This window comes from Penicillium crustosum (assembly GCF_028827405.1).
Source record: "Penicillium crustosum strain IBT 35664 chromosome Unknown utg000005l_segment0_segment0, whole genome shotgun sequence".
Taxonomy (NCBI): Eukaryota; Fungi; Ascomycota; class Eurotiomycetes; order Eurotiales; family Aspergillaceae; genus Penicillium; species Penicillium crustosum.
Genome location: NW_026623126.1, coordinates 1,168,162 through 1,192,064, shown reverse-complemented (window position 1 = coordinate 1,192,064; position 23,903 = coordinate 1,168,162). Strand labels below are relative to the sequence as shown.

The following is a 23,903-nucleotide window of genomic DNA, read 5'->3' as shown; positions in this document are numbered from 1 at the left end:
TGTAGCAAATATAATCCCTGCCTAAATGCCGCGTCTTATCTCCAGCCTATCACCCAGAAATAGCAATAGCAATAATATAAGAGCAACCAAATTGCCCTAAATCAGGGTCTATCTCATCATGTCGAAAATAATACAAATGAGAATTATTACTGTTATGCTTATCTTCGCTGACGAAAACGTGTCCAATAACGTTTACTGAACCTTTGGTACGTACCTTAGCCCCAAATTGAGACGTCGGCGTCCTATCAGAAACTCACCCGAGTCCGCGCCATCGGGGTTTCCCCGAAAAAGCCCCGATTTTATTTCTTCAATTAAGCCAATTGCGATCAATCTATACCAACTAAAGAACCTTGGAAGGTCTATCTCTGACTTTCTCCGCCACCTCCTGCCGTTTTGCCTCGTATCTCCCTCGGCTTTAGAATATATTCCCTTCCTCTAGTTGTTCCCCCCCGGAGGCTTTTTTTCGCTTCTACATGTTCTTCTCCTGGCGACCCTGTTCTGGCGCCATGTCTTTTTATAATTGCGAAATACCGCTGCTTCCACCAGCGATGTCCTCATGTCGCTTGCCGACATCCCCGGCAGCAATTTCAGCATCGCTGATCGCTCCACCCAGGACCGATTTGCGGAGCGTACTGTAGTTGCCTGCCTCATCGCTATTGCCTGGTATAATGCCTTGGAATTGATCGTTCTATGCTTCGCCACCTTCAAGCGATATGGCGGGTGGTATTTTTGGTGTCTCCTCATCGCCTCTTTCAGTATCATCCCTTTTGGTCTCGGATATCTCCTCATCATTTTCGACATATACAGCAACATGTTCCCCGTGGCGATGGAGCTAGTTGCTTGGGTTGGGATGGTAACGGGTCAATCCCTGGTTCTCTGGTCTCGATTGCATCTTGTCTGCTACAGTCCAAAGGTCCTCCGCGCTACTCTCGCCATGATCATCGTCGATGCGATAATCCTACACATCCCCGGCTCCGTCCTCGAGTTCGGCAGCCATTCGAACAAATCCTCCCTCTTCACCAACGGGTTCAACATCTTCGAGCGTATCCAGTTGGTCGGATTCTCCATACAAGAAATCATCCTCTCCGTCATTTATTCCTGGGAAGCTGTGCGACTATTGAATCTCCGCCCAAGAGGCCACTACCGAGGCACCCTGGTCCAACTCCTGATCGTGAACGTAGCCATGATTATGATGGACGCCGCCATTATTGGAGTACAATACTCGGGTCTTTTCGACGTCCATGTTACCCTCAAGGCAATGGTCTACAGCGTCAAGCTCAAGCTAGAATATGCGATCCTGGGAAAATTGGTACACATCACCGAGGTGGGTGGCAGCAGCTCGGCCCGCACAGACCTGTCGGATTTCGTGGATCTTTCCTTGCATAATGCTCGCACCACGCAGCCAGATAGCGAGATGTTCACAGATAATCCAGAGTACGGCCCGCACCTTCGTCGTACGCGAGTGCCCTCTAAGGGCTCGTCCACTGACCCGCTAAGAAGGAGTATCTCCGCTGCTCAGAGTCCGAGTTTGAATAACTCCGACTACCCATGATGATTCTACATGTAAATAACGATTCTAGATGATTTTGTACATAAAAACTACTCAGTATATAATACATGACATACACCATACTATATCTCACCAATCGAGTGTCGAAATGTTTCACCTATAATGAGGGGAAAGTAGTACCCCCCTCACCCCTCATCTCGCATCGTCGGATACCGCCACGAATATCAAGATGTGAAATCGAGCACGATTTAATAATACACGATCCCCAAACCCACCGAACCCACTCAGACATCCCCATCCACCGACCCACCTATACCCAAATCCACAATCCAAACCATACCTCGCAATGACTACTCCCAACCCAACCTTTTTGACCCCCTAACAAAACGCCAACTCACCGCGGCATCCCACGCAGCCCTCGTCCACCAAATACAAGCACAAGACTTACACAAAAAGCGACCCTTTGCAGCAATCCTCCTAGCCCCAGACAACGAAACAATCCTCCTCTCCTCGAACTCTCTCTCGCACGTGCGACACGCGGAAAGCGAGCTCGCGCGCAACGCAGCAGACAACTACGACTGGGCGTACCTAGCACACTGCACGCTGGTGTCGACCTGGGAGCCGTGTGCGATGTGCGCGGGCGCCATCTACTGGGCGCATATTGGACGGTTGGTGTATCTGGCGTCGGAGGAGGCGTTGCGGGAGGTTGTTGGTGTTGGGAATCCGGAGAATTTGACGTTGGATTTGCCTTGTCGGCGGGTTTTTGAGAAGGGGCAGAGTGTAGTTGAGGTTATTGGGCCGTTGGTTGAGGAGGGGTGGGAGGGGAGGGTTGTGGAGGATAGTAGGCGGTATTGGGGAGGGAAGGCTTAGATATTAGTCTTGGTTGGGTATGGCTGGTGTCCTTTTCAAGTGGTGTTTGTGTACAGCATATAAAGCTGTTGACATATGTATGGTAGTGGGCCTTGAACTATACTGTGGCTCGGAACAAGTTAGGGATTAGTGGTCTTTTCATGGGGCTGAAAGTGTGTTTTGCTGGTTGAATAATGTACCAAGGTAGTTATGCCTTGGAGCCTGGTGTTCCAATGTTGGTATTGGTGTCGGCTGATGATAGCATGATAACCATCTACAGTCATATAATGAGAGCGCCACATACTTCATAATATTCCACTGCCTTGAAAGCTTCTGGTAAAGTCAATTTCCTAAGAACCTTATCAAACAGGGCTCGAGCACCATCATATGTTGTTCGGGACGTAGGACGAGTTGAATGGCCGAGAAAAGAGATACCTAAGACTTTCCCTTTCTGGAGTCGCGTAAAAGCGCTAATATTAGTGTTCCAAGAGAATAATGGCCGACGATCATGTTCTAGGAGAGGGCCTCCACTGAGATATGATTTGGAATCATAGGCGTTCGTTATATTTCATGTGATCGGCCAGTGACTTGCACATGCGATTTACATCTGTGAATCAGACTCGATCAAACTCGATTGGACTTCAAGATAAAGACCTTGGGAGTGTGCCCCGGTGGAAACAGAATGGAGACGCTATTCTCAATCTAGTAAGGAGTGGGTGTAGGTACTGCCCCATAAAGCCACACCCCTTTTTTGGTTTTTGGAGGTGGCTGAAAGCTTGACCGACCTTCTAGAATCGTAACTTGGACCTCCCATGTTCAACGCGTTAAACCCATTATCACACCCAATATGACACCTCTAATAAGGGTGTGAGTGCAATCAAGCTCTGGAGTACCGTCTCCCTTATGTCACATTGAAAATCCGAAGTGTTGACGTCAAGTTGAGCAGAGTCTGATATCGTGGACCCACATGGATCCATGGATGATGATGGAGCGCGTGTGCCAAGACCTCGATCTTGTCAAATTTGTAGATCTTGGGGTTTATGGGATTTCTGTTTAGGATTTTACATTAATAGATTAATAGAATTGGAAGCTATAGCTCTAGCGTAGAGAAAAAATAATAATACTAGCCTTATGGATACGATGAAGTGGATGACGTGGATCTGGAGCTGCCGGGGGTACGTACGAGTACCCATATGGAGGTTAATATGACCTTACATATGACACAACTTATGTACCCAAATCCAATCAATTAACCACTTGAAATTTGTTCTAGGTTGTGAGAGAGAAAAAAAAAGAAGAAAAAAAAAGTACAGAAATTACATGTAGGAATAAGAGACTGGCGAGGGAGTAGATGTCCGTGTTCGTGGCCAAAGAATTATGCCACGACAGTGACGTCAAGTGTCGATCACCAAGCTATAGCCAAGTACCTACTCCGTAGGCAGTTAGGTAGTAGCTCTGTCTTTAGGTAACACAACTCAATTTTTGCCAACTCCCTTAGGGCACGATCCTGCTCATCATAATGGCGCTATGTCCCCTGATCTTTTATATTCCGTCATTCCCTCTTGAATTTTCTTCCATATTTTCCTACATTCCTGTGATACCCCTTGTTGTGTGCCTATACAGGTTCAATAAATAATTAATTCTCAATGTGAGTCTTGACCCTTGTTTGTCATTAATGCAAACAGCCCCAATCTCTAACCCTGTCGTTAGTTCATACATAATAATATCTTCATCTTTCCCATCTCCTCATCATTGGTCTTGGAATACATACTTCATCATGTCTGTGAACGTACCCACCAATCCAAAGCAGAAGGAGAAGGTATGTGGGACAGTGCAACCCCAATTGTAATCACGGCCACTGACAGGGAATCCCATTCTAGGATATCAACCAGAAGCTCCAATTCTTCGGTATCTACCATGGTAAGTTAGGCCTCAGGTCACCCCGATTGATCATTCCTGTACTAACTGTCTCCCGTTATAGCTTTCAAGAATAGCAAGCTCCCTTCGGTCCGTCGCAAATTATCTTCCATCGCCATTAGCCTGGCCACAAATGCTAACTAGGTCTCTTCCTCCCACAGAACAAGCAATGCGACATCGCTTTGAACTCCGCCTTGAACTCCAAGGCCCTCACATCTCCCCTAAGGAACTCTCATCCGACGGAAAGACCCTGGTGGCAGATCTGCGCAATGTCATTGACGCAGCCAAGAAGATGCTTTTGGTCAAGAATGAGGGTGAACTCCTGCAAGACTTTATCTGGCAAGCCCAGAGGATTTCAGCTGGCAGTGTTGATGCCAAGCGCCCGGGACTCCCCGTCGACAAGGAGACCGGTCAGCAAGATGCTAGCAAGGCTGTCGATGGCCTGAAGACCCTGGGCACACTCATGATCACCAACGGAGAGTTTAGAAAACTATGTAAGCAAACTTCCGTTCGCTGATCACGAGTATTCCCTAACAATGCGCAGTGAACGATGCCATGACTCTTGGCAAGGACATTGCTGCCGATGCTTCTCAAAAGGCCGCCAACAAGGTCCGCCCCTCGGAAGAGGAGCTTTCGCAGATCGACCAAGCTGCAGAGGATAACGTGTGGCACGAGAAGCCCAATATCTCCAAGGATGACTTGAAGTCCAAATTCAAGAAGAACAAAGCTGTATGTACCCTTGATGCGCCCTCAATTCGCACATACTGACACAATCTTCAGGAGAAGGGAAGCGCTGCCTCCGCTTCCGCTGCGGTTGCCGAGGAAGAGACTGGCGTGTCACCGCAGAACAAGAAGAAGGAATATTCCGACAAGGCCAAGAACTACGTGTCCGAGAAGATTCCCAAGGAGCGTCGCGAGCAGACTGTCTGGCGCCTCAAGAAGATGATCATTGAGATCCAGGGTCATGCTGACTGTAAGTAAGCCAGAATGTATACATCGATGGCGAAGATCACTAACAATTATGCAGACCAACAAGCCGTTGAGACATTGTTGACCATGGCCGAGCAGTACGCCGGACACACCAAGAACGTCACCAAGCAAGGTGGTAGCTCTGCCCGTGACGTCCTGAAGACCGACAGTGTTCAGGCAGTTCAGTACAACTTGCGCACTCTCATCGAACGCTTTGCCAACCACACCTCTCTGGACAGCTTCTTTGAGTCGCTAAACACCATTTACAGCGATGCTGAGAAGGACCCCGAACTCCGAAACTGGTTCACAAACGTCGACAACTTGATTCGGTATGTGAATTGGAACCCTTCCCCCGGGATAAAGACTGACCAGATATAGCAAATCTTTGCGCGAGCAGGGCTTCATCATGGAGGACGAATGCAACCGCCAGTGGAACGAGATTTACGATAAGGGCCGTTACCTCCTGCGTGAGCGTTACCGCGGTCACTCTGACCGTATTGTCGACGAGGTCAAGTTCTTGGCCGATCAATTCGAGAAGGACCCGCAAAACCAAGCCCTTGCTGAGTCGTTCCAAAAGCTATTCAGGGATCTCGGCCACGATGCCAATGGCAAGGCCACCTTCAAACCAGATCTCCTTCGGGATCTTCGCGATGTCATCATCCCCGGCATTTTCGAGAATGTCCGGTACATTCCAATTCCCCGTATCGAGGTCTCGGATCCCATGGTTGATGTTGTGGTCGAGAACCTGTGCATTGAGGGTGACAACTTGATGCCCAACGTCGTGGAGTTCGGCAGCGACAACTACTTCCGCTGGGGCCGCAAGAAGATCAGCAACAAGCGTGATAATAAGATCATGATTTCCATGTCTGGCATCCAGATGGATCTGCGCGACGTCGCCTACTACATCAAGAAGAAGGAGGGCTTCCCCTCTATCACCGATCGTGGTGTTATGGATCTCATCCTCGCTGGTGAAGGTCTCAGCGTCAAGATCGCTGCTTCTACCGCCCAGAAGAGCGACAAGGAGCACTTCTTCAAGCTGGACAAGGTTAACGTGAGCATCAAGAATATGGATATCAAGCTGAAGAAGTCCAGCCACAAGCTGCTCTTCAACACCTTCAAGCCCATGCTGTTCCGCGTGGTCAGACCTGCTCTGCAGAAGGTGGTCGAGGGCCAGGTCCGCGAGGCCTTCCGAAAGGGCGACCTCTTCGCCAAGGAAATCCACACCGAGGCCATTCGTGCCCAGGAAGCCGCCCGCGAAGATCCCGAAAACGCGCCTTCAATCTTCTCTCGCTACGCCGATGCCGTCCGAGCTCGCACCCAAGCCAAGGCCAAGCAGGCCGAGGGCGCTGCCAAGCGTGACACCAAGGTCCAAACTGTCATGACCCTCCACGATTCCATCTTCCCTGACGTCGAGCTTCCTGGCGCCGTGTCTACCAAGGCTACCGAGTACGCCGACCTGGCTGCCAAGGGCGAGCGCTGGGAGTCCCCCATCTTCAGCGTCGGCAGCGCATCCGAGTCCACTGGCATCCCATCCGGCGGCCCTATCACGAACAAGTCCGCTGCTAGCACCCAAGGTGCAAGCGCCGCCGGAGTTGCTTCCGCCGCCGGTCCCTCTGGCGCCACCGCAGCCGCCGCTTCTGGCACTGCCAATGGCTCTAACGGCAATAAGATCTCGGAATACCAGTCCCGTGGCTTCTCCGATGAGGTTGACCAAGCTTTCGTCAATGGCAAGCCCGACACCCTGGGCGAGGGCATTAAACATGCTGCCAACGGCACTAATGGTGTTAACGGCACCGTCACCAACGGAACTTCCATCAACAATATCGGAACCACCGTCTAAACTGAATATGGCCAAAATCGTTGTGACATTTGTGTAACGTCGTTTTCTTATGTCTCTTGATCTTTTTGTTTTTGTTATGATTTCCCCTTGTGCACTACTACGGATGTTTTACTTTTTTGTACTAGTATCAGTTAACGGTAGCCTAATATACCATGCCACCGTTGTCTGCGTTGATCATTTCTGAGTAAATTTGAGCCTTGGTCAAATATAAGAAACTTAAAAAAAGTACTCCAGACCCGTGGAAGATAAGAAATAAGCTTAAAAGTCATTCATTGTCGTCTATAAAAAGAAGTAAACTGAACTTCCACTATACAAGAAGCCCAGTGAAGGTAAGATCTCCACACGTTCCTCCCTTTTTTACTTTTGGCGTCCACTTTCGTATAAAAAAATCTCGTATCAAACCTCAAATCACAAATGTCTACATACCGTCTACATCTGATCAAAGTACTTTTGCCATCCCAACTCGCGCAACTTGGTACCCTTCAACTCCATGTTCTCGGCACGGGCAGCCTCGGCGTACGCCTCGACCTTGCGCTGGATGGCCGGGTCGAAAGAGCCAAGCACACGCGCAGCGAGGAGGGCAGCGTTGATGCTGTTATTAATGCCGACAGTGGCAACGGGGACGCCTATCGTGAAATGTTAGATATAGATCTAGAAAAATTGCAAATGGGTGTAAAAGATGAAAAAAGGAAATAACGTACCACGCGGCATCTGGACAATGCTGTACAGACTGTCGACACCGTCGAGCGAGCTTCCCTTAACCGGGACACCGATAACAGGGAGGGCAGTATGGGCAGCTGCCATACCGGGAAGGTGGGCAGCACCACCAGCGGCAGCGATGATCACCTTGATACCGCGCGAGGCAGCCTTGCCCGCATACTCGGCCATGTAATCGGGAGTGCGGTGAGCAGAGGTGATCTCAACCTCGGGCTCGATGCCGAAGTAATCACGCAGCAGCTTGAGACCAGGGACGAGGGTCTTCAGGTCGCTGTCGGAGCCCATGATGACGGCCACAGAGGGGACGGGCTTGGAGGGACCCGAGGGAGCAGCCTTGGTTTTGATATCGGGGCGCTGGGCGCGCATGGTGTCGACGACGTCAACGAGGGGCTGGATCATGGTCTCGGCTTCGTGCATGGTCGCGGCGGTGACGGTGACGTGGCCCATCTTGCGGCCAGGCTTTGCGGCGCCCTTGCTGTAGAGGTGGATGCTGGCGTTGGGGATGGAGAGGGCTGCTTCGGTGGCCTTGAGGTGGGAGTCGGGGGTTGCGCCGCCGATGATGTTCAGCATGATTGAAGGTTGGAGAAGCTCAAGGCTCTTGGGTGGGATGGGCAGGTCGAGGATCGCGCGGATGTGGCTGTCGAATTGGGACAGTGCGCAGCCTTCGATTGTCCAGTGGCCGGAGTTGTGGATTCGGCTTGCAAGCTCACAGAGCATGAGGCTGTTGTCTTCGAGGAGGAACATCTCCACGCCGAAAGCGCCTTTACCTTCGAAGGCGGAGACGGCTTTGCGGGCGAGAGCTTGCGCTTGCTGGTTGATGGCATCGGAGACGTTGCGGGCTGGCGCATACACCAGCTTGCATATTGAGTCCTCTTGGACGGTTTCAACGGTGGGGTAGGAGAGGACATCATCCTTGGTCTTGATAACCATGACGGCGAGTTCCTGTAAAAAAGGTATTAGAGACGTGGACGGTGTGATGTTCCAACTGCAGGTACTAACCATCTTGAAGTAAGCCCATTTCTCGGAGTAGAGCGGGCGGTCCTTCAGAGCCTCGAGGGCCTCGGGAATATCTTCTTTGGAGTTGACACGGAAGTTTCCTTTTATACTGTCAACAAACCTGTATACCCTCTCGGTAATATATATGACTCACCGCGTCCATCGTATGCCATAGTCTTCGACTTCAACATCATCGGGTAGCCCAACTCCTCTCCGATTTGAGCCAATTCCTCAGGTGTGTTGTTCACCAACTCCCGGTGTTCGGCCATAGGGATTCCATATTTGCGGAGGTGCTCCTTCTGGTTGAACTTGTTCTGAATTGTCCGGATAGCCTGCCAGCTGGGCTCCACCCGCACCTTCGACGCAACCTCCTCGAGGGCGTAGGTGTCAACGTGCTCAATCTCGGCAGTGATGACATCGCAGGTCTCAGCCAGTTTGCGCACGGCATCGGGCTCTTTGAAGGAGCCGGTCACATGGCCGTCGTGGGCACTGATCTGCTTGGCGGGGGAGTTGTCGGCGTCTAGGATATTGGCCTGAATGTTCAATCGGTTGGCGGACTCGACAAGCATGCGGCCAAGTTGGCCACCGCCGAGGATTCCGACCTTAGGCGAGTTCCACATTATGTCGGATCGAAGGGATAAATGAGTCGATTGATCGAGATATGTTAAATTAGAGATCGTCGGTGCCCCTCAACTCCGAAAATTCGCGGAGAGTCACATGACGCTATCGATAAGCTCAGGCCAATCACCGGTGTGGACTGCCATTGTCGCAGCTTCGACTCTCTTTCTCCATGCACAGCTGACTGGACAATGTCTCTGGGTAGGTTTACCATCACAGTCTCGGTCTCAGTCTGAGTTGCAATGGTCCTCGCTAATATCAAAATTACAGACGAGGAAGCTCTCCAAACAGCCGCCAATGGCGGCGCGATCGAGTTGTACGTGAAACTGTCATTCCAAGATCCCCAGACACTTTTGAGGCTAACGCGCTGGTATAGAGAGAGATGGAGCGGCATGGCCGGACCACTGATTGAGCGACTAGAATACGTACGCTAAACCTCGATGCCCCTAACCAACTTATCTGACCAGTAGCTCCAGATCGTATACAATGTGTTCCCCATGCCTCAAGCGCGCTCCGAACCCATCGGCCAGCAACCATTCCCCAACCATTCTTCCCAGGCAAATTCCATCCCCGAGAGCAGCAACAAGGAAAATACCTCCCCCACCGATATCCAAACTTCACCTCAGGCAGCGCGAACTGGCTCTCCCCCGTCGAGTGAGCAAGTGCCAGACTCACAGCCCCAGCCATCTGGTGCAAGCACGGATGGCCGGCTTCCACCCCCGCTTGCATTTCTTCTAAGCGCCATCCGCTCGTCGATTAAATCATTCTTTGAGGATAAACCTCCACACACCATTCAGAGACTCGCAGAGCTAGTCCTCTACCCGAAGAAGCACTACAGAACGTTGCCCGCATATCTTCGTGCTGTTGATCGCGTTGTCTCAGTGACAAGCTCCGCAGATATTTTCCCATTTCAAACGCCGGCTGTCACGAATGCTCAATCAAATGGACTGGTGCTTCCCGGCAATAGCAGCGGGGTATATATGGCCCCGGACTTTGCCCAAGGTCTTGGGAGCGATGAATCGCTGGGTGGTGCACTGCTTACTCCGATCCCGTGGTTAACTAATGCCTCGTTCGAAGGCGAGGATGCCAATGGAGATGCAGGCATACTAGTTGAGGGTAATTCTATCCACTATCACCGAACTATTGGTTTCTTATTCACTGACGCTTTCCCCTAGGCACTGAAGCTTTACCTACACAGCCCGAGGAACAGGGAACCACAACTCTAGTACCCACCGAAGCCGAAGAAACGGCTGATACCACCTCACCAGAACCATCTGATGAGGTCCCTCACGCCCGTGGTCCAATCGTGCTTGGTGTGCAAGACATGGGTCTACAAGATGGTAAAGGCGTCGAGATGCGTCTTGCCACAGACGGTGCCGCCGATACCACTGCTACCCAGGCAACCGAACAACAGGAAAAGGCTGAACCAACTGGCGACAAGGACGGTGATATCGTCCTCACAGACACCAATCCGAAAGAAGGGGAAGAACCTCAGAATGAAGGTCCTTCTACAGAGCCCCAAGCAGGCACTGCAGAGTCTGAACCAAGTGGTGATTTATCCGAAGCGCCGGACGCCGAGAAGAAAGCATAAGCGAGTTATTGGTTCGCAATATGGATTTGTCTTTTTCTCTTTTGATTTTCTCCGTTGGTTTTATCCTGGATTCTAGCATCATGAGTAACGACCTACAAGATTATATCGATCAATTTTCAATGGCTTTTGCAATCTGTACATCTCTGGATACATATGTAGCTGTGTATTTATTCCAAGGTTGGGATATAAAAGATGACGTGAGATACGATTGGATGGATCCATGGATAACCCCGGGGCTAGTACGGGTGACCTCGGGAAGTATGGAAATTGGTGTTGTCAATTAGGGCAAGCACGATCATCCGCACCTGACATGTGATTAAGACGATATCTTACCTGTCCCATGACCTCGGGGGATCTCTTCCAACCTTGGAAGGTTATTGTTCAGCACTTACCAAAGTACCATCCAGTCAGAGATGGCTTAACAATAACCCCAACTGAAAGTCACATTCTGCCCCGTTATCGGAGGTTTCTCATATATCTATCTCATGGAAGCCACATCACAGACATCATAGAGTCTTTTGCCAGAGACCGTGTTCACTGTAGAACCCCAAGACACTGGATTTCACCTCCAAGGTTTAATCGAACATCCAACAGCAATGGATCTTACCTCTGACTCAAGACTCGATCACAACCAAGATGCATGGCGACAAAATCGAGAGAAAGAATCATTGATGCATCATTGACTAGGGAGAGAAAAAAGACACCTCGATAATTACTTCAACCCTAATCATTGCAAACAAACTGTATCGCCAAGTAATGTCACATATCAGAAATTGAACAACATGAGAATGAGGAGATGGCACACATCCAACTATGTAGCTAACATCCATTCCATCTATAACTAAACTACTAGGTGTAGTCAAGCCACATATGCAAACCAAACAAACAAAAATTTAAGCATCAAACGTGGCGGACGGCACAACGCCAGCCACAAGGCCAGATCCAAAGAGGCCCAGAACTCCCCGCAAGGTCTGGGCCCTCCTGGACCTTGAAAGGGCATTAAATACTTAAATACTTTAATCGTTTGGAATTCGGTCTAGACCTTACAGCTTATTTCTCCCCCTGCAGTTCGTCCGGCCTGATGGAATGCGGGTGATCCTGGTGGTCCTGGTGGGATTAAGTGGGGATATCCCAGTGATTCAGGCTAATTTCTATTATGAGTTTGGTTTAGTCCCTCTCGCTGGGCGCTGGGCGTCGGTTCATACGTATGTTCGTACGTACTATGTTTTGTTCCGTTGGTGTACTATGTATTCATATACGAGTCCTTACAAGACGCGTCCTTACAAAACAAAAAGGTCTCTGCAAGATGAGAGCCCTGGAACGGCTGTGGACCCGATACCAAGTGCCCCTACGTGGACAGAGGCAGGTAGAATGTGAGGAAGGTAAAATAATAATAATATATTTGTAAATATGTACCTGACGAAACAATCTCTCCGGCCTTGGAAATGCATGAACCCACGGTGGATATAGCTGACGCATGTAAAATCGCACACAAATCGCCACCCAAATTTAAATCAAACCCAACGCCGGAACCTGTAAAAGGTGGGAGAGAACTGCGGCGATTCAAGACGTCCGCGAAGAGTAGCAAAATGTACGATTTGGAATTTCGAATTCGAACCTCGTTATAGACAAGTGGGAATCATGAGTCAATGGACAGGCGGAAAGGTGAAGTATAAAAGTAAAAAAAGAGATAAAGTAGTCGAAGGAGGTGGGTTTAGCCAGGTCGGCCAGCTTGCACGGCAAGCATTGGCTGAGGTTGGGAGTACATGCGCTGGCGTTTGGGCATGTTGGGATTGTCGGCGGCACCGCCCATTTCAGAGATTTGACGGCGATGCGGGGGACGAATAGGAGCACCCCCGGTTGGGACTCCTACTGGTGGGGCTGGGTACTGGACGCCGTTCTGATCAACAGTGTAGGCGGCCGGTGGTGCTGTAACATATGGCCCTTGAACTGCTGGCATATTCGGTGGAACAGCTTGCATATTTTGGAATTGGCTTGGTGATTGCCAGTTAGTCATTGATCCAGCGGGCGACTGGCCTGGAGAGCTGTCTTCTTTGATCGACTGGTTTGCTGAACTTTGAGTTGCAGCTGCCATGGTCACAGCGGCTGCGGAAGGTCGTACTGGCTCCATTCCTGGATTCTGTGGCGAAATCTTGAGATGATCCAAATGTCTCTCGAGCATGTCGAGAAGACTCTTGCGGGTGAATGGTTTAGGGAGAACATCATCCATTCCTAGCACGGGTTAGTGGAAGATCTTGATCCAATCTTGGATATTTATCTTACCATGTTGGAAATAAAGCTGGATGTCGTCGCTTCGGATGTTCGAGGTCATGGCGATGATAGGTGTGCGATCAAATTGGCGAATGAGATGGCATGCCGATACACCGTCCAAATTCGGCATAATGATATCCATCAGAATCAAATCGTATTTGGAACCACCCTGGATTTTGTTTACAGCCTCCAAGCCGTCAAACTATTGGAAATGTTAGTAATCTTGTGCGGGTCAATAGGACAATGACCGATGACGTACCGCGGTATCAATAACACACGAGAAAGAGTACAGAAATTTGCCGCCAATCTGCCGACAAGTGGCGTCGTCCTCAACCAAGAGGATCTGCGGGCTGCGCACCCAGCCAGGGTCCACATTCGTGCTCTTCTTCCGGTTGTCGGGAAACTGCCGACGAGCATCTGAAGTATCGATCTCTTGCTTGGCGGGCATTGGGTACGGGACATTGTTGATATGCTCGCTGTACATGGGATCGATGCCGTTTGTGGCACCCACGGGATACACCACTTGCTCCAGATCACCGGCCATCTTGGGGTAAACAAGTGCTGGGTTTGGGTTTGGTGGTGCAGTTGTCGCGGGACGGAGCGTACCATTTCGCGCATTGGGATCCAAGGTGGGAGTTGAAGCGACGGCTTTTTGAGGATCGTTCATCGACTCGACACCGTTCATATTGAATTGTAGTTCGGCGTTCATGTCATTCAGGAGCTTTGAGGCTTGTTGGAGGGGCGATGAGGGTTCATCGTCCACTGCTCCAACCTGGGAAGGGCTCATTGTCGTTCCGGGCGCTTGGAATGCCACGGCTTTGCTGTCTCGACGCTGGCGCGCATCCACCGAAAGCAAGTAGGTCATCACCTGGTGAATGACATTCTCGTGGTTTAAAACCGTCTTCTGTACTCGCATCACTTCCTGTAGCATGAGCTGATGATCCACCGTGAGCTGGGCGTATCGATCTGATAGATGTTGGATCTGCTGTTGTTGCGCCACGATCTGCTGGTTAAGAAGATCAATTTGTTGCGTGGGTACGGAGTCGTCTGTAGGTTGGGTTTGTTTTCGCGGCGCGGGTGCCTTTCGGCGAATGTTGTCGAGGGATTCTTTGCTGTTTGCGCGGAACTCTGGGTGCTTGAATTCCCATGCCTGTATAATTTGTGTGAGACCCTCGGTCTAATTGATAGTCGAATAGGAGGGGGGTTGCTTACATTCTGTCCGTATGGCGACTGGCCATTTTCTTCGTTGTTTTGTCGCACCTTGTGGAAGTCGTATTTGTTCAGTTGGCGTACAAAACTGGCAAAGTTGCTGTGTTTAAAGTGTTTTGGTAGGATGGTCTTGGTGAATTTCTCGCACTATGATTCGAGTTAGCCAAGCTCCCGAGAGACTCGAATTTGTTCGGGCACACAAAGCCACGGGCGCATTACCTCCAATACCACAAAGGAATCCCCTTCATCCCCCCAGCGTACGATCGACGCATAGGTTGGGTCCTCCAGCATTCTGCAAGGTCAGATTTAAAAGGTCCCAAGGACAGGGTCAGTTTGCAGAGTAAGACTTACTTGTACAGCTTGCGTACCTATTCATGATGTTAGTTAAAGGTCACAACAATATAGGGTATTAGACACTATAGGTTATAGGGTCACTAACAAAATCACTGGAGTTCCCAGCGGGGGCGGGATTGGAAGAGGTCTGGCCACCGTCCATGCTGGGCTAGACGGGTCGCGACCGGTCGAACAAGCAGGTCTGGGTCTTCGTCCCAACGCGAAGAAACTTGATTGTAAATATAACGGAGAGAACTTCGAATCTACTCCAAAAGAAAAAGAATAGGGAAGAAATGCCAGACCTTCTCGGAGAGTGGGAAGAGAGAGGGAAAAAAAATGAAATAATAACGGGGGTACGGTCAGTTACTGGGTTTGGCGGTAGAGCCAAGTACCAAAGTTACTGTGGAGGTACTGTCTGGTACATGAGATGGACTTTACCGTCCAGTTTTCGTGTTATTTCGTTTGGTTTTTACCATCAATACATTACATTTTATATTAACGGATTTAACTGATTTAACTTGACTTATGAGACTTAACTGACTTAACGAACATTTCAAAATGCAAGGAGGTTGATCTTAAATATCCCAGTTCTCAGGGACCAACGAGGGGCAAAATTCCAGTATGTCACACACCACTCCCGAAGGTACTAACCAGGTATTGTATAGGTACAAGTTCTTAGACAAAAAAAACACACTTCAATAACCACATATTATTCGTTATTGAAATAGCTAGATGCAGGACAGACATAATGGAGGGGATTGTGTCAGTGCGCACGAGATGGAGGGGCATTCCCCCCCAATGACCTGATTGAAAAAAAAATGGTGAGACATTGAATTAGCGTAGAGTGGATTCAGAACAAGAGAGAGATCAAAGAAGTCTTTCAAAAGGTTTAGTGTGTAACGGGGGAATAAGCAGTATGTGCTGCCTAGGTGTAAATGCTCCACTGAAATAACGCTTTTTTTTAATCTGTTTTATATGGATAACATTGAGTGATCAGCCCTGCCATTCTCCGCGTGTCTCACTTTTGATGTGTTAGGTTCGAGCTTTTGGAACCTGTTTGACCGTTTCATGAACCTATATTAACCGGAGAGAACCACCGATCCACCTTTCCCGAGACCGGATATTAAGTGAAAAGATATTAAATATGGTGCCAAACATCTATTATCCAAGAATTCCCTCAAAAATCCATGTCTTCACCGAATAATTACCCCATAACACTTTGCAACGTGGTTCGCCATGGTCTAAAAGCCAAGAATTCCAGATATTAACAACCCCCAACACCAGTTCCCACCGTAGCACATGGTCGTCATAACAAAAGCACACAATCACTTATATCATCTAAACCCCGGTGAAGTCCATTGTTCAAGCATCTGTGTTGGTGCCGAGCTTCATGTTGAACTAGAAGATGACTGCATCCTTCAGCAGGGGGGATTGATGCTCCACCGTGTGACGGAGTAAGGATCCACTGCGTCATGGAGGAATAGGATGTGACTTCATATCATCCGATTCGAAGATGGGCCATCCGCCCTATTCTTGAAAGCGTGCGCTTACTATAGGTGACAGCTCATATAGGTTGCTTCGCGGTACCTGCGGTATAGCTTCCGCAGGTCTCACTGGTGGTATCCACCGGTCAAGGATGAGTTTCTCTACCAATCAACGATGATGTGCATCAAATAAAGATAATAAACATAGAATAAAAAGCAAAAGCAAAAAAAAAAGGATCAACCATTAAAAAAAATGTAAATACAAAGTTAACAAAGTAGGTGTAAACAGAGTTCCTGAAAATAAAATGCAATAGCAACGGCCATGACGAAATCCACCCAAGCTCCCCTCGACATACCGCCCTTGCTCTCCCCGTTATTTTACGTCCACTTCTTGCCATTCTCATTCCTTTGCTACAATTAACCCAATCCCACCGTTAATCCCATTAAACCCACCATGTTCGCCCGCCGTATCGCAACCAACATCCCCCGCGTTCGCGCGCAAGCATCCCTCTTCCACAGCACTGCGCCCGCGTTCGTGCAGAAGGGCGACGCCATCCCCAACCTGGACGTCCTGGTCGAGAACTCCCCCGGTAACAAGGTCAACTTGGCCAAGGAGATCAAGAACAAGGCTGTTATCATTGGAACTCCTGCCGCCTTCAGTACGTGAATTCACACTTGGTAGCTACCTTGGTAGGAAACAAAAACTCTCGTTCAGGACTAACATTCTTCAAGGCCCCGCGTGCTCCAGCACCCACGTTCCCGGCTTCATCAACCACCCCAAGCTCAAGGAGGCTGGCCAGGCTTTCGTCATCTCTGTCAACGACCCCTTCGTGTAAGCTATAAATCTTGACTTGCAGGGCGAAAGCTTTGTTGGGACATTTGTTGACAAAAAGCTATCATATAGGACCAAGGCTTGGGCTGATTCCCTTGATCCCACCGGCAAGAGCGGCGTAGGTTTTTTTGATTTTTTTCTGATCTGTTTTCTGTACATTTTATTGCCGCGACAGTGCTGATATTGTATTTTAACAGATTCGCTTCCTCGGTGACCCCTCCGGCGAGTTCACCAAGGCCCTCGACCTCAGCTTCGACAGCAAAGCCATCTTCGGCAACGACCGCAGCAAGCGTTACGTTCTTCTCGTCGAGGATGGAAAGGTCAAGGAGGCTTTCGTCGAGCCCGACAACACCGGTCTCAACGGTATGTCTTTCTTCTACCGAGCGCATCGATCTATGCTAACATCACTTGAAAGTTTCCGCTGCCGAGAAGGTGCTCGGTTAAAGTCATCTCTATATAGAGCTGTAATATCCTTGCAAATAGTAGAAGAAAATACATCATGCCCTGAGGCACAACATTGATTTCTGGTCCCTGCTGCACGGTACTTCGTAGCGCAGGATTTTAATGTACAAATATTCCATCCTTTCCAACCCGGCCAACGCCTGATAAATCGATGCCAGAATTAAAATAGGCAAGCATGCAGTTGAATCAATCGTGCAATTAAAAATCAATGGCCGATTCTTCGTTCTGAAACTAATTCTGAACCCTTCAACCTTTGGTCTGGTCCAATTTCTTCCAAATATACTTCTAGGAAGAGGCCATAGTTCATCACATCTCCACCTTTTGGAGAGACCAATTACTGCTGCAGAGCCTGCCACTGCTCGGGGGTATAGCACTTGGGTGTCCAAGCATGAATAGCAGCGATCTCAGCCTTGAGCGCGGAGTTGACGAGTCGGTGTCGCGCAAGCATAGTCTTGCTCTCGAATTGAGGGGAAACAATCACAGCCTGGAATGCCTGTCCACAGCCGCCTATAACAACCCAAAAGACAAAAAGATTAGCGGGAGATCAACAGGTAAAAAAAAAAGAGAACATTTCGACGTCATAGCGCCCTCCCGATTCTCAATTTAAATTTCAATTTCCATACCGGATAAATCCTCAACCTCAACATGCTGCGCCTGCAGCACTTCAGTCAACTTATTCTTCAGCGAGTCCGCGGTGATTCCAGATGTGTCAGCCATAGCAGCGTTGATGGCGGCGTGGGAGCGCGCGGTAAGGGAAAATGAAGCCCGCTGGATATTGTTGTTCGGGCGGAGGAGATAGCGGCAGCTTCTGCTCAGGACGGTCAAGGAGGAAGTGCGGGAGAACATCAAGTATACGGTCGGAGAGGGAAGAGGGAGAGAAGACGAGAAGAGAGATAAAGTGCCAAACCCGAGGTTATCGCGAAGTATGGGAGGTGCTCTTATTACAAATTCAGAGCCTCCGGTCGGCTGTGGCTGGTGGGTGGCACGTGTGTGGCTCGGTATCACTTTTCCGTTTGTCTTGCTCTTTTCTTCGGTCTCCCAACTTGTTAGTTGTCTCTCTATGAATTTTCTTCGCGTTGCTACACGTCGATACTCTGCCATGTCTACGCCGATGAGATCTTCGGAATGTTCGCCGTTCACTAATGTTGTGGTGAGCTCGATGAGAAAGCTGTAATTTCACCCCCCACTTCATCCCAGAGCTCCCCGCATTGTATGGAGCTTTGTATAACTGATTATATGCAGATACCCGGAGGCATTGGCGGATAAGAGCTTCGATAACACAGGACGTAAGCTATTTACTCAATCCCATTATCATTTGATTGGTTTTCTGCAATGTACTGACCACGTTCAATTATAGTGCTCCTGGAAGCTCCTTTCGACAAATCCCGGATACAGACCAACTCGGTCCTCCTCACCATTGACCTCACCACGGCCGTTGCCGATGAAGCAATTAAAAACCGCAGCTCGGTTGTTGTCGCATACCGTAAGTTGCATCCAAGGAGTCGACATCCTTGCAATTACCTCGCATGGCATGAACTTCATGCGAATATCTAAAATTGGACGCGAAACCTAACATAACACAACACACACAGACCCAATCATCTTCCGCGGCCTGAAATCCCTCACCTTCGCCGACTCCCAGCAAAGATCCCTCCTCCGCCTCGCACAACATGGAATCAGCGTCTACTCCCCGCACACAGCAGTCGACACCGTCCCCAACGGCATGGCCGACTGGCTCTGCGACGTAGTAACCGGAAACTTCAAACAGACCCAACAACCCTCCAAAGCCACCATCTCATCCTGCGCCTCGAGCATGTACTCCGCCCCAAGCTACCCAGAAGCACCCATCCCCGCCGTGCAGGCCCAACCCTCAGATCGCCCAGCACACACCAGGTCCACAATCCACCCATCCCCTCCCGCCTCAATCCCAGAAGGGTTCGAGTCAGCCGGTGCCGGCCGCCTGGTGACGTTCACCGAGAAGCAGCCACTCACTACCCTGATTGACAACATCGCTTCCGGGATCGGCTTGCCGGGTGGTATCCCCATCGCCATCCCGCAAGGTAAATCCGTCGATGATATCTCCATCCGCACGGTGGGTATGTGTCCCGGGTCGGGCTCCGGCGTGTTGCTGAAGGGCGATGGTGAGCTCCCTGATCTCCTGCTCACTGGTGAAATGAGCCACCATGAGGCTTTGGCTGCGACGGAGCGTGGATCTGTTGTTATCTCGCTTTCGCATACGAACTCTGAGCGTGGGTATCTGCGTTCGGTGATGCAGCCTAAATTGCTCGCTGAGGTTAAGCAGCAGTGGGATGCGGCTTTACAGGATTCTGTGAAGACTGTTGATGATCTTAAGAAGTTTGATGGGGCTCCATCGGCGGCTGTGCTTCAGATTCGGGATCTTTATAAGGGTCAGGGTGATGTTGTGGTTTCTGTTAGTGAGACTGATCGTGATCCCTATGGTATTATGATCTGGCGTGGTAATTAGGCTTGCTATTGGCTTTGTCCTTGATATCTAACATTACGATGAGAAGAAAAGTCCAAAATAGTCACAATTGGAGACAATATAAGAACCGTGTTCATCATCCACACGAAAGTATATCAGATAGCTCAATCAGTTTGACTAGACCTATAAGCACTTGGACTAGGTCTATAGAGTATAAGGGGGTCTGATAAGATGTCAAGAAAGTGGTTTGAAATGAGAAGGATATCCTAATGGGTAGACAATGACAGAAACACAAAAAAAAGGTGTCTTGAGGAGAGAATACAAGACGAGATGAAGGACCTAGGTCAAACATCGAAGAAATGTAGGCTATCGGAGACATGAAGGAAAAGAAAGCTCAAATTTTTAGCCTGTCCTTCACGGCTTCAACAAACCCACAATTCCTGGATGTAGGAGGATTGTGGTGAGTATCGAGTAGCGATATGGATAGAAATGAAGGAAACAAGAACAATGAGACCGGGTAAAAACCAGACGACCAAGCCCCGAATGACTAAACGAGAAACACAAAGAAAAAAAAATGAGATAGATGGTATCCGCGTGAGTGGCCTTAGCGAAGTCAGGAATGAATCAATAAAGAAGAGCTCCACGAAACAGTGACTACAGATCAATCAGGCTACCGCCGCCACGCTGTTGCTGTTGCTGACCTCCCCAGGGGTTGTTATTGGCAGGCTGTTGCTGCTGCTGCATATATCCGGTCTGTTGCGGCATGCCTGTGAATTGTTGACCGAAGAATGGGTTTCCGGTGGGAGTAGCGTGTAGGCGGTCCAGACCTTGACCGGCCGAGTTGACAAATGTGCCAGGTGCTGTGTGCTGTGCGGGGATTCGGAGGTCTCCAACATTTCCGAAAGTATCCTGGCCTTCGCCTGACCCGAGAAGGGCATTGAGACGAGCATGGTGAGGGTCCTGTGGCGGGGTACTCTTTGGTGGCTGTGGGGCCTGGAAGCCGGCGATCGGGTTGGGCTGGGTGGGTTGGGCAAACAGAGAGCTTTGGCCATACTGCGCATTGTTTTGGGCAAACTGATTGGTTGCACGGTCCTCCGATAAGGAATTGAGTGTTGGCGGGCCTGTTTGTGCAGGGCTGTTGAACTGTGTTTGAGTACGCTGGGCGAAGGGGTTGTTTGATCCTGTCGGCATGGGCTTGAGCGCATCAGCGGGCTGCAGATGCTGCTGAGGCTGGTTCCCAGCCCATGGGTTATTGCTTCCTGCAGTCTGGTAGTTCTCCTGGGGCTGTTGTTGTTGCTGCTGCTGTTGTTGCTGCGAGTATACGTCCGCTCCTCCGTAAGGGTTGTTGGGATTGAATGCGGTGTGCTGGGGTTGAAGTGTGGCCTGCGGTTGCAAAAGGTTGTTCTGTTGCTGGCCGTAAGGGTTCTGATCAAAGGCCGAGGGCTGTGCCTGATATCCGTTGGCGTAGGGGTTATTCATGCCGGTGGGCTGGTTCTGGAATCCTGTCGGCTGTGCGTACTGGTTGTTCAGGTAACCAGTTGTCATGGGCTGCTGGGCATTGATCGGGTTGCCAAACCAGTCCACAGCACCTTGCTGTTGGTAGCCCTGGTTGTAGCCAGTTGGCTGGACTTGAGCTGGGGTGTCGTCGAAGAGAGCATGGGCGTTGCTCTCTTCCAATTCGCGCTTTCGGAGATCCTCCTCCTCCCTGCTAAGCTTGAGGGCCTTGGCAAGATCTTCGTCGTCGGCTACCATTGTCTCCTTGGCCCGTCGCCTGCGCTCTTCCTCGGCCTCGGCCTTGCTAGCTTCAATAGCTAAGCGGTATTCGGTGTCGGAGTCGTCCTCCCCGTTACGTCGGCGTCGGTCTCTGCGCGGCGGTTCCACGGGGGAGTTTCCGTAGCCTTCGTCGAGTCCGCTAACGCGAGTCTTCCACAGTTTACGATCTGATCGTTCACTGCGCAAACGATCTTCATCCAGTACCAATGCAGTCAATTCCTTTGCTGCCACGCGAACTATAGAACACCAAGTCAATTTTGCGACCCCTCGAGTTTTTTTTCATTAAGAAACAACTTACCGTTTTGGCCAACATCCCTTGATTCCTCGTCCACGTATGTGAACTCGCGCAAAGTCTTGATAATATAGACATTTTTCCGGGCCCACGTTACCACTAACTCCGAGCCTTCATGAAGACAGTAGTCCAAGACCTTCAGTGACTTCAGCACGTGGCGCCAGTTCTTGCCCTTATCGTTGAGTCGCTTGTCAAGCATGTCCATGATCTCGTAGAACTCGTTCGGACTATTATGCAAACGGCCATTAGCGGCGCCCACCGGGTTAATCGCAGATTCAAACTCACCTCCCGAAAGTCATGGCGGCAATCTCGGACATGTCAGTGCCCGTAGGGCCCCAGGGGTCATTACTAGTGGCTGTGAAAGTAAGTCAGCAACTTGGTCACTATGTGTGCGGGGTGCATGGGCGCAATGCAGCAAGCAACCCCCGGGAAAAGACAGGGGCGGCAAGCCGTGGCAACAGCAGTGCTACATATGCGAGGGCAGCTCGATGATCGCCTGAGACTTCGATGTAGTGGAATCGGTTCATACCATTTCGGACCTTGACCTGCACTGAGGAATATCCTTTTGTGACGTTCTTCACGCTCCGCACGACTTTCGACATGACGGTGGTGATGCGACGGTCGCAGTTTTAATGGAGATGGAATGGATCGTAATCGTCGGGTGGAAATCGATGCGAAGGATTGTTATCGCAGAAGAGTATTAGACTGCCAAGCACACACAGCCCTCTTTCTCCGTGTCGCGGCCTAAGGTAGTTTGTCAAGCGTGTCCGGCTTTGAAAGGGACAGATTGACAGATTGGTCCAAAGGGATTCGAGGGACTGAGCTTCAGATTGCCCTCAAAAGAAAATATTGGCAAACAATAGTCGAGAGTCAAAGGATGAAAGGTGACAAGTGAAAGAGAGGAGAGGGGATGGCTCGAACGGGGGGGAATGAGAGGGCTTGGCAAGTGACGAAGCAGTTTGGACCAAACTTATACACCTACCTAAGTAGGCCTGTTCAAAGATCTACACTTTGGAACTTTTTAAGAGATAAGTTTTGATTGCATTTTGTTATCTTCACAAGCCTTGGAGTAAACCAAAAATGAGCTCTAAGATCCCTTAAATTGTCCATGTACATTGCATGTCCAAGTGCAGTTACACCCTCGTGGCCGGAGGTCCGGTCTAATCGCCGTGATCGTACTTTTTCTCCTGATTCCCCCTATATATTGTCCGGAATAAGCAATTCACTATCTAACTTCTATAGATTGATCTCATTTGACAAATTCTATCAAATCTCATCCCAATTCTCCCAGATGTATCAAAAAGAATCAGATCAAAAACACAATGGCATGTTTTCCGCCACATGTGGCGGTCTTGGGCCGCGTCAGAACCTTGGTCGTGGTCAGGCAACAGTCAATTGATGTCTTGGGCTCAATTGAGAAATATGTGAAGTATCCAACATACAATAAAGTACTATATATGTAGTACATATGTATCCAGTTATTCAAAGTTCATATGTGAAATCTCATGAAGAACCAGCTACGTCATTTACACTCTTCTAGAATGCAAGAACACTCTTGGCGCTCCGATCGTATAGGCCCACATTGGGGTTGATATCGTTTTATATCCATGAGTTTTCTTACTATCCACCTTTTTTTTAGGCAACAAATATGCCTCATGGAAATAGTTCTATTACTGAACCAGATACTGATTGATACAGGCTCGGTACTTATCTATGTGTAAATGACCAATCCATGAACTATAAAAGACAGCACATTTCTATAGCAGGTGTTTCCAGAGCAATGCCTATTCGAACTAC

At 49.6% G+C, this 23,903-nt stretch overlaps 9 protein-coding genes across 9 annotated transcripts; 5 read left to right on the top strand and 4 right to left on the bottom strand.

The window, feature by feature from the left end:
• Positions 1 to 556: 556 nt before the first annotated feature.
• N7487_011140 (uncharacterized protein) lies at positions 557 to 1,552 on the top strand (the record flags this gene model as incomplete). The annotated part of the gene is made up of 1 exon (XM_056878870.1): positions 557 to 1,552. One exon carries the CDS (start codon positions 557 to 559, stop codon positions 1,550 to 1,552), a length of 996 nt encoding a protein of 331 aa, XP_056724189.1.
• Positions 1,553 to 4,136: 2,584 nt separating this feature from the next.
• On the top strand, positions 4,137 to 7,085 carry N7487_011139 (uncharacterized protein; the record flags this gene model as incomplete). Its single annotated transcript, XM_056878869.1, has 7 exons — positions 4,137 to 4,178; positions 4,240 to 4,279; positions 4,438 to 4,770; positions 4,821 to 5,005; positions 5,057 to 5,249; positions 5,304 to 5,574; positions 5,624 to 7,085. The coding sequence occupies 7 exons, from the start codon at positions 4,137 to 4,139 to the stop codon at positions 7,083 to 7,085; spliced, it is 2,526 nt and encodes an 841-aa protein (XP_056724188.1).
• A 429-nt stretch (positions 7,086 to 7,514) lies between these two features.
• N7487_011138 (phosphoribosylaminoimidazole carboxylase ADE2) lies at positions 7,515 to 9,418 on the bottom strand (the record flags this gene model as incomplete). The annotated part of the gene is made up of 4 exons (XM_056878868.1): positions 7,515 to 7,711; positions 7,787 to 8,744; positions 8,802 to 8,899; positions 8,953 to 9,418. The coding sequence occupies 4 exons, from the start codon at positions 9,416 to 9,418 to the stop codon at positions 7,515 to 7,517; spliced, it is 1,719 nt and encodes a 572-aa protein (XP_056724187.1).
• Positions 9,419 to 9,658: 240 nt separating this feature from the next.
• Positions 9,659 to 11,007, top strand: N7487_011137 (uncharacterized protein; the record flags this gene model as incomplete). The annotated part of the gene is made up of 4 exons (XM_056878867.1): positions 9,659 to 9,732; positions 9,793 to 9,841; positions 9,893 to 10,532; positions 10,592 to 11,007. 4 exons carry the CDS (start codon positions 9,659 to 9,661, stop codon positions 11,005 to 11,007), a joined length of 1,179 nt encoding a protein of 392 aa, XP_056724186.1.
• Positions 11,008 to 12,721: 1,714 nt separating this feature from the next.
• skn7 (uncharacterized protein) lies at positions 12,722 to 15,035 on the bottom strand (the record flags this gene model as incomplete). The annotated part of the gene is made up of 7 exons (XM_056878866.1): positions 14,927 to 15,035; positions 14,839 to 14,855; positions 14,707 to 14,779; positions 14,491 to 14,634; positions 13,538 to 14,428; positions 13,291 to 13,480; positions 12,722 to 13,239 (listed from the first exon to the last, which is right to left on the bottom strand). The coding sequence occupies exons 1-7, from the start codon at positions 14,981 to 14,983 to the stop codon at positions 12,722 to 12,724; spliced, it is 1,890 nt and encodes a 629-aa protein (XP_056724185.1). The 5' UTR covers positions 14,984 to 15,035.
• A 1,723-nt stretch (positions 15,036 to 16,758) lies between these two features.
• N7487_011135 (peroxiredoxin family protein) lies at positions 16,759 to 17,580 on the top strand (the record flags this gene model as incomplete). Its single annotated transcript, XM_056878865.1, has 5 exons — positions 16,759 to 16,963; positions 17,037 to 17,136; positions 17,209 to 17,254; positions 17,334 to 17,499; positions 17,552 to 17,580. 5 exons carry the CDS (start codon positions 16,759 to 16,761, stop codon positions 17,578 to 17,580), a joined length of 546 nt encoding a protein of 181 aa, XP_056724184.1.
• A 352-nt stretch (positions 17,581 to 17,932) lies between these two features.
• On the bottom strand, positions 17,933 to 18,444 carry N7487_011134 (BolA family protein; the record flags this gene model as incomplete). Its single annotated transcript, XM_056878864.1, has 2 exons — positions 17,933 to 18,105; positions 18,222 to 18,444. 2 exons carry the CDS (start codon positions 18,442 to 18,444, stop codon positions 17,933 to 17,935), a joined length of 396 nt encoding a protein of 131 aa, XP_056724183.1.
• A 79-nt stretch (positions 18,445 to 18,523) lies between these two features.
• Positions 18,524 to 20,083, top strand: N7487_011133 (Nif3-like dinuclear metal center hexameric protein; the record flags this gene model as incomplete). The annotated part of the gene is made up of 4 exons (XM_056878863.1): positions 18,524 to 18,768; positions 18,841 to 18,884; positions 18,956 to 19,081; positions 19,191 to 20,083. 4 exons carry the CDS (start codon positions 18,524 to 18,526, stop codon positions 20,081 to 20,083), a joined length of 1,308 nt encoding a protein of 435 aa, XP_056724182.1.
• Positions 20,084 to 20,695: 612 nt separating this feature from the next.
• N7487_011132 (epsin) lies at positions 20,696 to 22,708 on the bottom strand (the record flags this gene model as incomplete). Its single annotated transcript, XM_056878862.1, has 4 exons — positions 20,696 to 22,050; positions 22,113 to 22,333; positions 22,392 to 22,461; positions 22,636 to 22,708. 4 exons carry the CDS (start codon positions 22,706 to 22,708, stop codon positions 20,696 to 20,698), a joined length of 1,719 nt encoding a protein of 572 aa, XP_056724181.1.
• Positions 22,709 to 23,903: the final 1,195 nt, after the last annotated feature.